The sequence below is a fragment of the Rhinatrema bivittatum genome, chromosome 16, assembly GCF_901001135.1.
Source record: "Rhinatrema bivittatum chromosome 16, aRhiBiv1.1, whole genome shotgun sequence".
Classification (NCBI taxonomy): Eukaryota; Metazoa; Chordata; class Amphibia; order Gymnophiona; family Rhinatrematidae; genus Rhinatrema; species Rhinatrema bivittatum.
In genome coordinates this window covers 22,218,491-22,233,533 of record NC_042630.1, presented here as the reverse complement: position 1 = coordinate 22,233,533, position 15,043 = coordinate 22,218,491, and the positions used below count along the sequence as shown (strand labels likewise).

Here is a 15,043-nt window from a genome sequence, read left to right as displayed (position 1 = left end):
CCGTCTACTTCTCTAGCTTATGTCAGAGTCTGGAAAGTTTTTGAGACCTGGTGTAGGGATCGTGCGAGGGATCCTATGCATGCATCGATATCTGACATTTTAGGTTTCCTTCAAGATGGGCTTTCTAAGGGTCTCGCGTGTAATTTCCTCTGGGTACAGGTTGCGGCGCTCGGTTGACTTCACGGGAAGATCCAGGGAGTAGCTTTGGCGTTGCATCTGGATGTAGCTCGTTTCCTTTGAGGGGCAAAGCACTTATGTCCTCCGCTTCACCACCCGTGTCCTTCCTGGAACCTCAATTTGGTCCTCTCGTCTTTGTGTGCACCGCCTTTTGAACCTATAAAGCGGACGACGCTGAAGGATCTAACACTGAAAGTGGTGTTCTGGGTAGCTATTTCTTCGGCTCGTCGAGTGTCGGAATTACAGGCGTTGTCGTGCAGGGAACCTTTCTTGCGCATTTCGTATTCAGGGGTGTCCTTGTGGACTGTTCCCTCTTTTCTCCCGAAGGTGGTGTCTTCCTCAGCGGTGGATCGAACGGATCCTGTTGCAAAGAATTTGAGAAAACTAGATGTACGCAGGGAAGTTACGAATCCTTTCCGTGTGTCAGATCATCTCTTTGTGTTGGGGAGTGGTCCAAAAAGAGGTAGTATGGCCTCAAAAACTACAATAGCTCGTTGGCTGAAGGACGCTATCGGTTCCGCGTACTTACTGCATGGTAAGACAGTACCGGTGGGACTTCGTGCCCATTCTACATGGTCCCAGGCAGTGTCATAGGCGGAACGTCACCAAGTTTCGCCTCAGGAAATTTGCAGGGCGGCTACTTGGAAATCTTTGCATACTTTTGCAAGACATTACAGATTGGACGTTCAGGCTTTGGATTCTGGGGGATTTGGGGAAGGAGTACTCCGAGCGGGCCTCTCCGGGTCCCACCCTAGGTAAGTTAGCTCTGGTACATCCTAGGTGTCTGGACTGATCCGAGTACGTACAGGGAAAGGAAAATTAGTTCTTACCTGATAATTTTCATTCCTGTAGTACTATGGATCAGTCTAGAGCCCCGCCCGCTGCTGTGTACACTAAAGTATCAGAGAGTCCGCTCGTGTATCGATTCTGGATATTTGTACTACATTATCGTTTTGTTCTATTGGTTCAGCGAGTTCTGTTCCCAGTTGAGGGTTTGACTGAGCCTTATGATAGAATGATGAATAGTTAGTTGTGTAGTTTGGTTTTGTTCCATTCTGCTTTGACATTATGTAAGACTGAGGAACTGTGGCTGGCACCTTGGTATATATGGTAGGGTTGTTTTGAAAAAACTTCTATGTCTCCATCTGCTGGAGGGGAGGCAAAACCCAGGTGTCTGGACTGATCCGTGGTACTACAGGAACGAATATTATCAGGTAAGAACTAATTTTCCTTTCCACTATTTTTCCTGGCACTGATGTCAGACTGGTCTGTAGCTTCCCGGATCGCCCCTGAAGCCCTTTTTAAGTATTGGGGTTACATTAGCCACCCTCCAGTCTTCAGGTACAATGGATGATTTTAATGATAGGTTACAAATTTTTACTAATAGGTCTGAAATTTCATTTTTTAGTTCCTTCAGAACTCTGGGGTGTATATCATCCGGTCCAGGTGATTTACTACTCTTCAGTTTGTCAATCAGGCCTACCACATCTTCTAGGTTCACCGTGATTTGGTTCATTACCCATGAAAACCTTCTCCAATACGGGTATCTCCCGAACATCCTCTTCAGTAAACACTGAAGCAAAAAAATCTTTTAATCTTTTCGCGATGGCCTTATCTTCTCTAATTGCCCCTTTAACCCCGCGATCATCTAATGGTCCAACTTACTCCCTCACGGGCTTTCTGCTTCGGATATATTTTAAAAAGTTTTTACCGTGAGTTTTTGCCTCTACGGCCAACTTCTTTTCAAACTCTCTCTTAGCCTGTCTTATCAATGTCTTACATTTAACTTGCCAATGCTTATGCATTATCCTATTTTCTTCTGTTGGATCCTTCTTCCAATTTTTGAATGAAGAGCTTTTGGCTAAAATAGCTTCTTTCACCTCCCCTTTTAACCATGCCAGTGATCGTTTTGCCTTCTTCCCACCTTTCCTAATCTGTGGAATACATCTGGACTGTGCTTCTAGTATGGTCTTTTTTAAACAATGACCACGCCTCTTGCACACTTTTTACCTTTGTAGCTGCTCCTTTCAGTTTTTTTCTAACTTTTTCTCATTTTATCAAAGTTTCCCTTTTGAAAGTTTAGCATGAGAGCCGTGGATTTGCTTACTATCCCCTTTCCAGTCATTAATTCAAATTTGATCATATTATGATCACTATTGCCAAGCGGCCCCACCACCATTACCTCTCTCACCAAATCCTGTGCTCCAATGATTAGATCTAAAATTTCTCCCTCTCTTGTCGGTTCCTTAACCAATTGCTCCATAAACTTGTCATTTATTCCATCCAGGAACTTTATCTCTCTAGCATGTCCCGATGATACATTTATCCAGTCAATATTGGGGTAATTGAAATCTAAAGTATACAATACTCTTATAACCACTGTACAACCAATTATGTGACCTTAGAGAAAACGTATCATAAAATTTTTGATTAAGTAGGTATCAATGCTTAAACTGTAGTGGTCATACATACATGTCACATTTGTAGATTAGGGTTACTTCCCTCAGCAGAGGAGCCTGTCCCTTCGGAAGAGACTCCCCCTTCCCCAAATGGTTCCCCAGTTCCTTACAAAACTGAATCTCTCTTCCTTGCATCATCGTCTCATCCACGCATTGAGACTCCGGAGCTCTGCCTGCTTCTGGGGACCTGCGCATGGAACAGGGAGCATTTCAGAGAATGCTACCCTGGAGGTTCTGGATTTAAGCTTTCTACCTAAGAGCCTAAATTTGGCTTCCAGAACCTCCCTCCCACATTTTCCTATGTCGTTGGTGCCCACATGTACCATGACAGCCGGCTCCTCCCCAGCACAGTCTAAAATCCTATCTAGGTGATGTGTGAGGTCCGCCACCTTCGTACCAGGTAGGCATGTTACCAGGCGATCCTCATGCCCACCAGCCAGCCAGCTGTCTACATCCCTAATAATCGAATCACCAACTATGACGACTGACCTAATCCTTCCCTCCTGGGCAGTAGGCCTTGGAGACACATCCTTGGTGTGAAAGGAGGGAGTCCTTGTTCACCCTTATCTGGACGACTGGCTAATTCAAGCGAAGTCACAAGAGGACTGCGTAAGATCAGTCCAGGGGGTGATGCTCACCTTGTAGTCGCTTGGCTGGGTCATAAATGTCTAGAAAAGTCACTTGGAGCCCACGCAGTCGCTGGTCTACTTGGCAGCGCTCTTCGATACCTTCCAAGGCATGGTTTCTCTGGCATCGGACCAGGTAACGAAGTTGCAAGATCAGGTCAAGGCCCTTCTTCAGAGAGAGACTCCCAACGGTTTGGCATCACTTACAGGTTCTGGGATCCATGGCCTCCACCTTGGATTTGGTCTTGTGGGCGTTCGCTTATTTGCGTCCGTTGCAGCTTGTGCTGTTATCGAGATGGAGCCCGGTGTCGCAACAGTTCCATGTACCATTGTCTCTACTTCCAGAGTCAGTCTATCATGGTGGTTTTCACACAGCAACCTGGAACAGGGAGTGGATTTGGACATAAGAACATAAGAAATTGCCATGCTGGGTCAGACCAAGGGTCCATCAAGCCCAGCATTCTGTTTCCAACAGAGGCCAAACCAGGCCACAAGAACCTGGCAATTACCCAAACACTAAGAAGATCCTATGCCACTGATGCAGTTAATAGCAGTGGCTATTCCCTAAGTAAATTTGATTAATAGCCATTATTGGGTGGTTATCTCCACAGATGCTAGTCTGTCTGGCTGGGGAGCGGTTATCTCCACAGATGCCAGTCTGTCTGGCTGGGGAGCAGTTTGCCTCAACAAATCCGCTCAAGGTCTTTGGTCCCCAACGGAAAAATCCTGGTCCATCAACTGCCTCGAGACGAGAGCTGCCCAACTGGTCCTGCAAGCATTTCTGCTTCTGGTTGAGAATACAATGGTTCGTGTGTTCTCAGACAATGCGACGACGGTAGCTTACATCAACTGGAAAGACGGGACATGGAGTCTCGTGGTGACACTGGAAGCAAGGCTGTTGTTCGCTTGGGTGCAATGCCATCTCAAAGGAATCGCCATGTTGCAGGAGTGGAAAACGTTCAGGCGGACTTCCTCAGCAGGCAACAGTTCGATCCAGGGGAGTGGGAGTTAGCTCCTGAAGCTTGGAACCTCATTTGCATCAGGTGGGGCGTGCCTCAGTTGGATCTGATGGCAACTCAAGCCAATGCGAAGATGGAACGCTTCTTCAGTCGTCGAGAAATAGGCTCAATAGGATTAGACGCCCTAGTGTGTCCTTGGCCCACAGGCACTCTTCTCTATGCCTTCCCCCCCCCCCCCCCCCCCCCCCCCCCGGTCTCTCATTGGTCGGCTTCTCTGACCCATAGAGCAACATCCAGGCAGTGTAGTGTTGGTGGCCCCGGAGTGGCCACGTCGTCCACGGTTCGCATACATGGTGCGATTAGCGCTGGAAGGTCCTCTGCAGCTACTCCATCAGGGGCCCATATTTTCGGATCAGGAGGATCACTTCTCTCTTGCGGCTTGGCTTTTGAGAGGCAGTGATTGCGATTGAGGGGATATTCAGAGCAGGTCATTTCCACTCTTCTTCAGGCGCATCAACAGTCTACTTCTATGGCCTGTGTTAGGGTCTGGAAGTTGTTTGAGGCATGGTGCCGCCAGCGCTCCTTGGATCCTTTGTCAATGGAGATTCCCCAGGTGTTGGATTTCCTTCAACAGGGGTTGGCCAAAGGTTTGGCTTTCAACTCACTTCGGGTTCAAGTGGCAGCTTTAGGTGCCTTAAGGGGCAGGGTTCACGGTCGGTCGCTGGCAGTGCACCCAGATATTTGACGGTTCCTCAAGGGAGTAAAGCATTTATGTCCTGGATTGGAGTTTGAACCTGGTGCTTTGGGTGTTTTGCGGAGCCCCCTTTGAGCCTTTATGCAGGGCACCCATTAAGGATTTTACCTTGAAGACCGTTTTCCTTGTAGCCTTTTGTTCTGCACGACACATTTCAGAGTTACAGATTTTGTCGTGTCGGGATCCCTTTCTTAGGATTTACAATGTTAGAGTTTCGCTGTGCACGGTTCCTTCTTTCGTTCCCAAGGTGGTCTCTGCCTTTCATGTCAATTAGGCAGTGGATCTGCCAGGATTTCTGCAGTGGTCTAGGGATTCCCCTCAGGAGAGGGAGCTTCATCTTTTGGATGTGAGTCGCGCTCTTTTGTGCTATTTGGAGGTTGCCAATGTCTTCCGGCGGTCAGACCATCTGTTTGTCTTGTTTTGGGGGTCCTAAGAAGGGTGACAAGGCTTCCAAGGCGACGATTTCACGCTGGATTAAGGAGGCTATCTCTTCAGCTTATGTTGCCCGAGGGCATCGGGTGCCCATGGTTCTGAGAACTCATTCTACTAGGGCCCAGGCTACCTCCTGGGCTGAGTGTCAGCTTCTGTCGCCTCAGGAGATCTGCAGAGAGGCAGTTTGGTCCTCCCTTCACACTTTCACCAAGCATTATCGTTTGGATGTTAGGTTGCAAGATGAATCGTCCTTCAGTGAGGGTGTTCTGCCCGCGGGTCTTTCAGGTACCTGCCCAGGGTAGAGTGGCTTGGGTACATCCCACTGGTCTGGACTGATCTGGGTATGTTCAGGAAAGGAAAATTGGTTCTTACCTGCTAATTTTCGTTCCTGTAATACCACAGATCAGTCCAGAGGCCCATCCCCTTTTCAGATTCTGAAAGACTACCTTGAGAGGTGATATTTTCCTGAAGAAACAATTTTGTTCTTTTGCAAATGCTCTTGAAGGAGCAGGTTCCGAGGTGGTTTTTTATTTTCTCACAGGACAAGCAGGATGGTAGTCCTCACAAATGGGTGACATCGAGGATGGAGCCCTGTACGGAAAACTTTTCTGTCAAAGTTTCAACAAGCTTTGACTGACACTGGCACACTGGGTGCACTGAGCATGCCCAGCCTGCAATTATCCCTGTGAGCCACAGGTGTCTCCCTCAGTCTTCTTTTTTCCGCTCTGCAGTCAGCATAGCGGTTGGAGCTCTGTGAGGATTTTTTAACTAATTACCTCATGGAAACACTTAACTTTTCACTTCAAAAAACACTTTTCCCTGCACAGGTCTCCCTCCGCGTACGTTTTTACGACGCTCGGTGAGTACTAATTCTTATTTTTCGGTCGGTTCCTGTCACTATCTTAAGGCTGTTAACTGACTGAAGCCTTCCCTTCCCCCATTTTTCAGTTAGCTTTAAACAGCTTGCGAGTATCTCTGTGACACTCTGCTTGCTTATGCTAGTGGGGTAGGGATTTTTTCCTTAACTTGGGACCTCTGCAGCTTCAAGTCCTTCGTTCCCTGGTACCCCTCACGCAGTCGATACCCTATCGCTACACCGGGACCCGCCTAAACCGCCCTGGGCTTTTATATGTCATCAGCGCCCCTCCCCCCACGGTGCCCTGATGCCTTTATCCATGTTTTTTGCTTTTCAGTGCTACCAGGCTTTTTCCTCCTACGCACTGTTTTTTTCCTTGGGCTTCCTCGGTGCCGTCCCTACCCGGATGCATGCCATTGACGCACACGCTGTTAGTCACTGCCATGCATACTCGGGTCGCCGCCACCGCTGCCCGAGACACTTTTTAACGATCCCAGGGTCACTTCATCGATGCCACCCCCCCCCCCTTTTGGGGATGCCATCGATGCCCCATCCTCCCCACCGATGTCCAGCCCTTTCCATCGGGGGGCATCGGTGCCACATCGATTCGTCGGTGGGCATCGATGCCGGATGGTCCCCATCGGTGGACATCGGTGCCGGATGGTCCCCATCGATGGACATCGGTGCCGGATGGCTTGTCCGTCGATGGCATTGGTGCCGGATGGCCGTCCGTCGATGGCATCGGTGCCGGGTCCTTTTGTATCGATGGACACCGATGCCCAGGTGTTTCATCCATGGGCATCTATGTTAGAATGCATCCATCGAGGGCAGTCGATGCCAGGCTGCTCCCATCGGTGAAATTCGATGCCCAGGTGGATCCCATCGGTGGATATCCATGCCGGCTCGATTCCGTGGATGGGCATTGATGCCAATGCCAGCCTTATGGCTGGCATCGATGCCCATGCCGATTCCAGGACTGGCGTTGATGCCGGGATGGAATTCATCGACTGGGAGATCCATGCCATCGATTCCATACGTGTCCATATCGATGCCACCGACACACGTGTCTGGGGCACCGATGCCATGTACACTTGGAAATCTGAGTCTGTCCAAATCGATACCGTCAACGTCTGTGGCCCTATAGTTGATGCCCGTGGCCATGCCACAAATGGCATAAATGCCCGCCTCCATGCATCGATGCCCTCGACACCTCCGTTTTCCTTCGGTGTCCTTGACGCCCTATTGATTCGACTCAGTCGATGCCGGTATCTTTTTCAATAACGGCAATGTTTTTCGATTATTCGATTCCACATCGTTTCAAAGATACCTATGCCACTGCTGTCAGTGCCCGTCACTGTCATCATTCTCCTGGCCAGTCATCGACGATTTTTCATACCCATTTTGATGATATCCTCGAAGCCCCTTAGGTTGCCTTCAATATCGTCAATACCGACATAGCACCGCCACATAATACCCTCGCCTCCTCACATTGCTCCACGCTTTGGGTTCTTTTTTAAGCCCCGTATTAGCTTAAGACACTCCATTGTGTCAGGAGCAGAGCAGGCGTGCTGACAGTTCGTCATCGATCGCCTTCCAGGACGACGAGGGCTTCCATCTCGGCGCTGGGGAAAGACCGGGCCGAGCACCGTGGCACCCATCATCGCCGACATCGTGATCGTCCGCCGCTGACGCCATCCAGCACATCGGTGCCATCCTTCTCCAGGCTGGACAACGCTCGGGCAGAGCGACATCACCACTGCCATCAGCACTGTTCCTACAGTTTTGGCAGTCCTTGGTGATCCAGAACTTCCGGATCCAGGTCCGACAGCTTCTGCATTGGCGTCACGACACATCGAGCCGCTGTGACGAGGGAGGGAACATGAGTTCCGTTAGGGCTCCTCTGTTCCTGGCGTGCCCCACCGTCAAGTGGTGTGGGACTATGGCCATCTGTTACACTTAGCAGTCTAAACGCCACTCACGCCTGGCCTGTCTCCTCTGTACCTGTGCCACCATACCGGGTTTCAGAGCGAGATGGACGTTTACGTCCCCGGCCTTACCCTCGAGGACTCCGGAGACCGTCGGGGTCAACAATCTTCACCGGCTCGTCTTGCGGCGATCCACGTCGGATGGTAAGTACCCGCTTCGGCGGCATTCCCATAGAGTTGTGTTCTCCCATTCGGACCGTGGTTCGAAAAGTTCTGGGTCATGTGCCTTTTAGAACTGTATTAGTGTCACATATCACTATGTTAGCTATGTTAGCCACAATATCAGGAGAACCCCTCTATCTTCTTGGGATTGCAGCAGGGCTTCTTCTCTTGTCAGTAACAAGTCCCTGTGCCGACCAATGCTCTGACTCTTGGTTCCCTCCCAACCAAGGTCCAGCTGTATTGGCTGATCTGCTAAACATGAGATTCAGCAACCATTGCCCCATGTACAAGTCCACCTTGAGGCCTGGCCACAGGTCTCAGTGTCTCCTTGTACAGCATACAGAAATGCGGGTACCACTTACCGCTCACACACCTGCAGGAGCCTACATGATATCCTCCATTGGGACACCTCTTGGTCTCCCATCTGGTCAGATATCAGAGCGGCCACCCCACCTTGTACCAAAGTCCCGGTACACTCCCCCAGGCGCTACGAAGTGCAGAGGGGAGAAGGGAGGGGGGGTTGGGGAGTTTTAATTGCACTATTCTTTCTTTTAACAGAAAATAGTTACTCTCCGCACATCCTGGACCTAAGAAAATCCAACTTTCTTTAGACGTCACAGGTACAATGGTATCTTTGGTTACCATCACTCCATACTGCAGTAAGTACATTATTTTAATGTTTCTATGTGCTTTATGGTGAGTCAACATTACAACCCCAAGCTCTGCCGCCGGCACCAGCTTCGGTAAGTGAACTGTCTCTTGCATCACTGTTGGTGAATGCTGTTTTCTCTGCGGAGTGTAACATCATTCACTTTCCTTTCAGTACATGCAAAGAGCTCTCACTTTTTTCAGGACTCACTATACATTTACTAACTGGGATTACTGTCACTGCCATAAATCCCTTCTGTAACACTTCTGGACACCACAGTCTTAAGACCCTCTTGTCCAGCATGCGCACAGACATTCTGATACATTGTTATATGTCCCTGCGCATATTTTCCATAACCTCAACCTTTCAACTTTTCATGGTTGGGCTATGGGGTTTCTTCCCACTATGCATTTTTTCTCATAATTCAAAACTGCTATGGGTTATATTCAGTGACATTCTATACTCAATGGACCTAAGTGGTTTCATTGCTTTCGTCCCTGATTCTTATCCCAGTTCGAACTAGGACCTAGTCTCCTTCGACTCATGCTCGCAATTCCTTAGGGTTATAAAGTTTCTCCTGAAAGCTGTCAACCCATTATGCATCTATTGCACTCCAGCATAGTTTCTCATAAACTTCCTGGACGTTGCACCCATGAGTTATGCCCTTATGCCTTCCAATACTGCTTTTGCAACAATTCTTTGTGCATACAGACAGACAGCATAGGGACAATGTGCTTTCCAACTCATAAGCACGCACAACCTCTTAGCTGCTCTGCTAGACAGCTGCGCAGCTCTACCCTTGGCCCTTGTTCACTTCATGCGTCTTTGGGCCACATATCTAAGAGATTTAATGAACGCTCTATCTGACCTTCTCCACGTAGGTTCTATCCTCTCGAATGGTCTCAATTACATGTGTACAGGGCAAATCTTTTAACGCTGAGTTTAACTAAACTTTCCTCTGCGTCTGCATCATTCCATACGATGCACAGGTTCTGCTCCCTGCACATGTTTCCTATGCGTTCCCTTAGATGCCTTTTCTTCCATCAAAGGCCTCTTCAATATATCTCTTCTGCTGCCTCTCGTAGCCAGCATTCTTCTAATGTTGAACTGGGATGGGGTTCAGTATTCTTTTCCCCACTCCCTGACTGAGATCAGTATGCTTCCCATACTTCTCAATCCATCATATCAGTAACCTTTTATTCCCTCACCAGTCAGTCCCAAATCATAGACTTACTGATGTTCTTAGGTTCTGGTAGCGTCACAAAACCTTCTAAACATAAATCTTGCCGTTTAATATGGCAGGCTTTACCTCCTGACGCTAAAAAAAAAAAAAAAAAAAAAAAAAAGAGGTATTACCCCTTTTACTTTTCCACCATTTTTCTTACTCCCTCGGATTCTGTTCTCCAGACATCCTCCACATAGATACACCTTTCTCTTAGGAGGTGTATCGTTTTGGGAGTTGGGTTCCCGTTTTCGGTAATCCTCTCTGAGTCGGCTTACCATGGATTATCCACTGATCAAGCCGCCTCTATTTCTCTAATCACGGAATGAACATATATATTCTCCTTATAAGTCTCATACATTCTACGTTTGAGCCTTTCCATTCCTCTCTTCCACAGTTTGGCAAGGGAACTTCTTTCCCTCTTAATGTCATTCCTGCCAGCAGGGTCCGTGAGTTATGCACTCTTTCCATACTCACCTGACTCCGTTCCTCTGCCACTGAGTAGTTCTACGCATTCAACTTTCTATCCTTTTCAGGTAGATGTTGTATCTTCTTTCCTCAGGAAATACTCTATTAATTTTTCCTAACCTCTCTCTCTCGCCCTAGGGAGAGACTGGGTTTTCCACATTCCTGGACAGTAATGCTGCGCTTACATTCTATCTACATTGCACTGCATTCCATGTGAATTCCACTTGACTCTTTCCTTCATGCAAGGGTCAAGCTGCTACTTCCAGTGGCCACACAGACCTAATCCTTCTGATTAAGTGGTCTATATTTCCTTTCCTACCAACAAGCAGACATTTCACTACAACACTGTGGGTATCCACATACTGTTGTGTCCGTCTTAGCCTTAACAGCTTCCCTTTGGTTACTGCTGCTTGTACTTTTTTATCAGGTTGCAGCCTGGAGTCCTCTCCATACCTTCGCAGCCTATTATTGCTTACATTTGACTAGCCGGCATGCTCCATGTTTGGCCAGTCCGCCTACTCTTACTTTTTTCAATTCACTACCCAACATCCTTCCACGAACCCATTATGGTGTTGCGGATGCCCTCCGTTCCCATTTCCACCTCAGTTGTTACGCCTTTGCGCATCTGTGGTGTATCTGGTGCATTCCCGGGCATCCTCAGCTCGGTACTCACCCATTTGTGAGGACTACCATCCTGCTTGTCCTGTGAGAAAGCAAATGTTGCTTACCTGATGTAACAGGTGTTCTCACAGGACAGCAGGATGTTAGTCCTCACGAAACCCGCCCGCCACCCCGCGGAGTTGGGTCTGTATACTTTTATTTTAGTTTCGCTTGCGCTTTTTAGCTATAAGACGAGACTGAGGGAGACACCTGTGGCTCACAGGGATAATTGCAGGCTGGGCATGCTCAGTGCACCCAGTGTGCCAGTGTCAGTCAAAGCTTGTTGAAACTTTGACAGAAAAGTTTTCCGTACAGGGCTCCATCCTCGATGTCACCCATTTGTGAGGACTAACATCCTGCTGTCCTGTGAGAACACCTGTTACATCAGGTAAGCAACATTTGCTTTATCTGTTATGGGCGAGGGGTTTGCTACTGCGTTTTTCGGTTCCAACCCCCTTCGCCTTTAGTAAGGTTAGTTGTTTGGGCTTGGGTACAGGCCAATACTGAGGGACTGCAGGTGACATTTTTGGTTATGTAGCAGTGCCCAAAGGTTTTGTTCTCTGACTCCATCTGCTGGTAGGAATGCACAGCCCACTGGTCTGGACTGATCTGTGATATTACATGAATGAAAATTAGCAGGTAAGAACCAATTTTCCTTTCTTGTATGCTCGTCTGCGGAGATGGAGAACAATTTATTGCTTTTCTTCATGTAACCCTCCTTTTATGTACATGAAGATTTATCAGTTCACCCCATTAGACTCATCCCAGTTCTGGGTGCAAGAAATGAAGCCTTCATGGCAATGAGATTGGCATCAACCTGGGCACTACGGACTACTGCCATTTATTAAATTGATGTACGGTGATTCACGAGTCTGAACTGATTGTTAGTTTGTTTTTAGCTTTTGTCCATGTCCTTTGCATGTGGTCAGCAAGGATGATGTCCATCCATTACACACAGACCCACATTCTCTCTGTGCCCTTCACAGATCAGTGTATTGCCTGGGTCCAGTGCAGCTTAGAGAACTGTCAGAAGTGGAGGCGGCTGGAGACCAGCTTAGACCCTTCGTCTCTCCCTGAAAACTGGTCCTGCTCTGAAAACTTAGGTAATAGTGCCTCCTTCAATTAGCTTATCTGTTTCACTATGTTACAGGCCTTCTTCCAGTGCTCCCGCATACAAAACGGTTAGTAAAGTAACTAGATGGCTCTGTTTTTCTAGGACAAGCAGTTCCCTGTATGTACCCAGATCAGTCCAGACTCCTGGGTTTATTCATCCTTGTCAGCAGATGGAGACAGAGAAAGTAAAACTGACACTGCTTCAAGTACCCTGATGCCACCTGCAGTTCCTCAGTATTTCTCTGTCTCCAGCAGATGGTGGCTGATGCTTAAACCTGCAGTTCTTTTTTTTTCTCACTGATTTTTCTTTTTTTTCTAGTTTTGAGCCTTATTCCCAGGGGACAGAGTTCCTAGTAACTGATCCCTACCCTGCTTGGTTGAGTCGGATGAGCTGGGGGTTGATGACTCTTTTGTACGCCCGGTCCAGGGTACCGTGGGGTGTACATCTGGTGGTCCAGATCCCTCCCGTCCACAAGGTCCCTTACGTGACTATTTTTCTTGGTCTCCTTTTCCTCACTTTCCCTCTCCTGTTTGTAACTTGCTGAATCGAGCTGGATAGCTCTCTTCAGTTTCAGGAGGGGGAACTTTAAGCGGTTGCTTCTTTTTTAAATAAAAAAAAAAACCAAACAAAAACGACAGGAATTGAAGGTGTTTTTTTTCTTTGCTGCACTGATGATCAGAGGAGCATGCTGCCATGCATATGGAGCGGCTCCCACGCGCTTGAATTGCCGTGGTCTTTGGGCTGCTTGTGTTTTGGGGGGGGGGGGAGGGGGCCTCCAAACTCCCCCACCTGCAAAACGGCAAAAAATAGTGCCGGCATCGGCTCCTGCATGGGACGGCTCTGCCCGCATGCAGCTCCCCACTGGCATAACCATAGGAACAGTGGCTATTTTGGTGCCCCCAGAGACCAAGCCAGTGATATCGGGGCCTGATGTGGAAATTCCCCCAGCGCTCTCCCTGGTCCATCTGTGTCCTGTTGGGGAACAGGGGGACTTGGGGGGACCTCCAATGGCGAGTTCTGCACCTGTAGGGGAGGACACGTGGAGTCTACAGCTGTCACCACAACTCCACACTCTTTCTCACCAGAATTTATTTTACTTCTGCACCAGGCCTATTTGGCACATAAGGGGGGCTCGAGGTACCATGGGAAAGGGAGGGTCTTATCTCCGGTATTGAGCTGTGGGCCGGTCGCTTCGGGAATGTCGCGGGCCCTGTCGGCTGACAGGATCACACGTTCCACTGGTGCCCCTCCATGGGGGGCTGTCTCAGACCCAGGCGACCAAGCAGCGGATTTAGTGGATACGGATGTGGGGCCGGGCACTGATGGGGACTCAGCTCCAGCGGCTTGGGGGATGACTCCAAGATACTCCGCCTGTTCCACAAGGATGAACTTGCCCCTCTTATTCTCCAAGTTCTAGAGGAACTGGGACTTCTTAGAACTTCTTAAAGTCCCAAAAGTAGATGCTTCAGTGTCGGCGGTCACTAAGAGGACCACCATCCCAGTGACAGGGGGGACAGCTTTGCGTGACCTGCAGGATCGAAAACTGCAAGTATACCTCAAGAGGACCTTTGAGGTGTCAACATTGGGTGTCAGAGCAGTGGTCTGCAGCTCTCTCATGCAAAGAGCAGGTCTGAGATGGGTACAGCAGTTGCTAGGTACCCAGGAGTTGCCCCCTGGAGAAGCGCAGCAAGCAGAACGCCTGGATGCGGTGATTGCTTATTCAGCGGATGCGCTTTATGGATCTCTTAAGGGTCTTGGCCAAGTCGATGGTGTCGGCAGTCTCGGCCAGACGTCTCCTTTGGCTCTTCAACTGGTCAGCAGAGTCTTCTCCCCTTTAAGGGTAAATTGTTTGGAGAAGATTTGGAGCAGATTATCAAATCTCTTGGGGAGAATAAAGTACACAAGCTTCCAGAAGATCGTCCAAGGAATTTTCGGATATTCAATTCCTCTAGGGCCTGTTTCAGAGGACAACGGCGTTTTTCGCAGTCAAGACCTGTTTCTCAATGTCCTCCCTCTACCAGGTCTCAATCTTGGTCTCATTCCTTTCGTGGCTGCAGATCCCCTCGAGGGGACTTGCCACAAGGATCCACTTCCAAGTCAACCCACTGAAGGGTCGCCGGCCCACTCCTTGCAGCCCAGAATTGGGGTACGACTCTCCCTGTTTTACGAGGAGTGGGTCAAAATCACATTGGATCAGTGGGTCCTGGATATTCTAAAGCACGGTTATGTTTTAGAGTTTGCTTGACCCTTAAGGGACAGGTTCCTGTTCTCCCCCTGCGGACCATTGTGGACACAGCTAATAGTGCATCAGACGCCCAACAGGCTACTCGACCTTGGAGCCAGTCTCCCAGTGCCGCCGAAGGAGCAAGGCAAAGGCCACTATTCCGTCTACTTCATGGTTCCCAAAAAGGAGAATCCTTCAGACCCATATTGGATCTCAAGACAGTAAATTGGGCCCTAAAGGTTCCGCTTTTTTGGATGGCAACTATATACGTTCAGTGATGGCTGTGGTCCGCATAA

The 15,043-nt window shown here is 48.8% G+C and overlaps 1 protein-coding gene across 7 annotated transcripts in view; it reads left to right on the top strand.

Annotated features, from left to right (window-relative positions):
* Positions 1 to 15,043, top strand: part of ZCWPW1 (zinc finger CW-type and PWWP domain containing 1) — a 251,709-nt gene that overhangs the window by 94,830 nt on the left and 141,836 nt on the right. For 6 of the 7 annotated variants that reach the window (XR_003853018.1, XM_029580560.1, XM_029580563.1 and 3 more), the window contains one exon: positions 12,396 to 12,512. The exons of the other annotated variant lie outside the window; for it this stretch is intronic. Coding sequence is in view for 5 of the 6 variants with exons in the window: in XM_029580560.1 (XP_029436420.1) it covers positions 12,396 to 12,512 (117 nt within the window). In the remaining variant the exon portion in view is untranslated. The remainder of the gene's footprint in view (positions 1 to 12,395; positions 12,513 to 15,043) is intronic. 7 annotated transcript variants of the gene reach the window in all.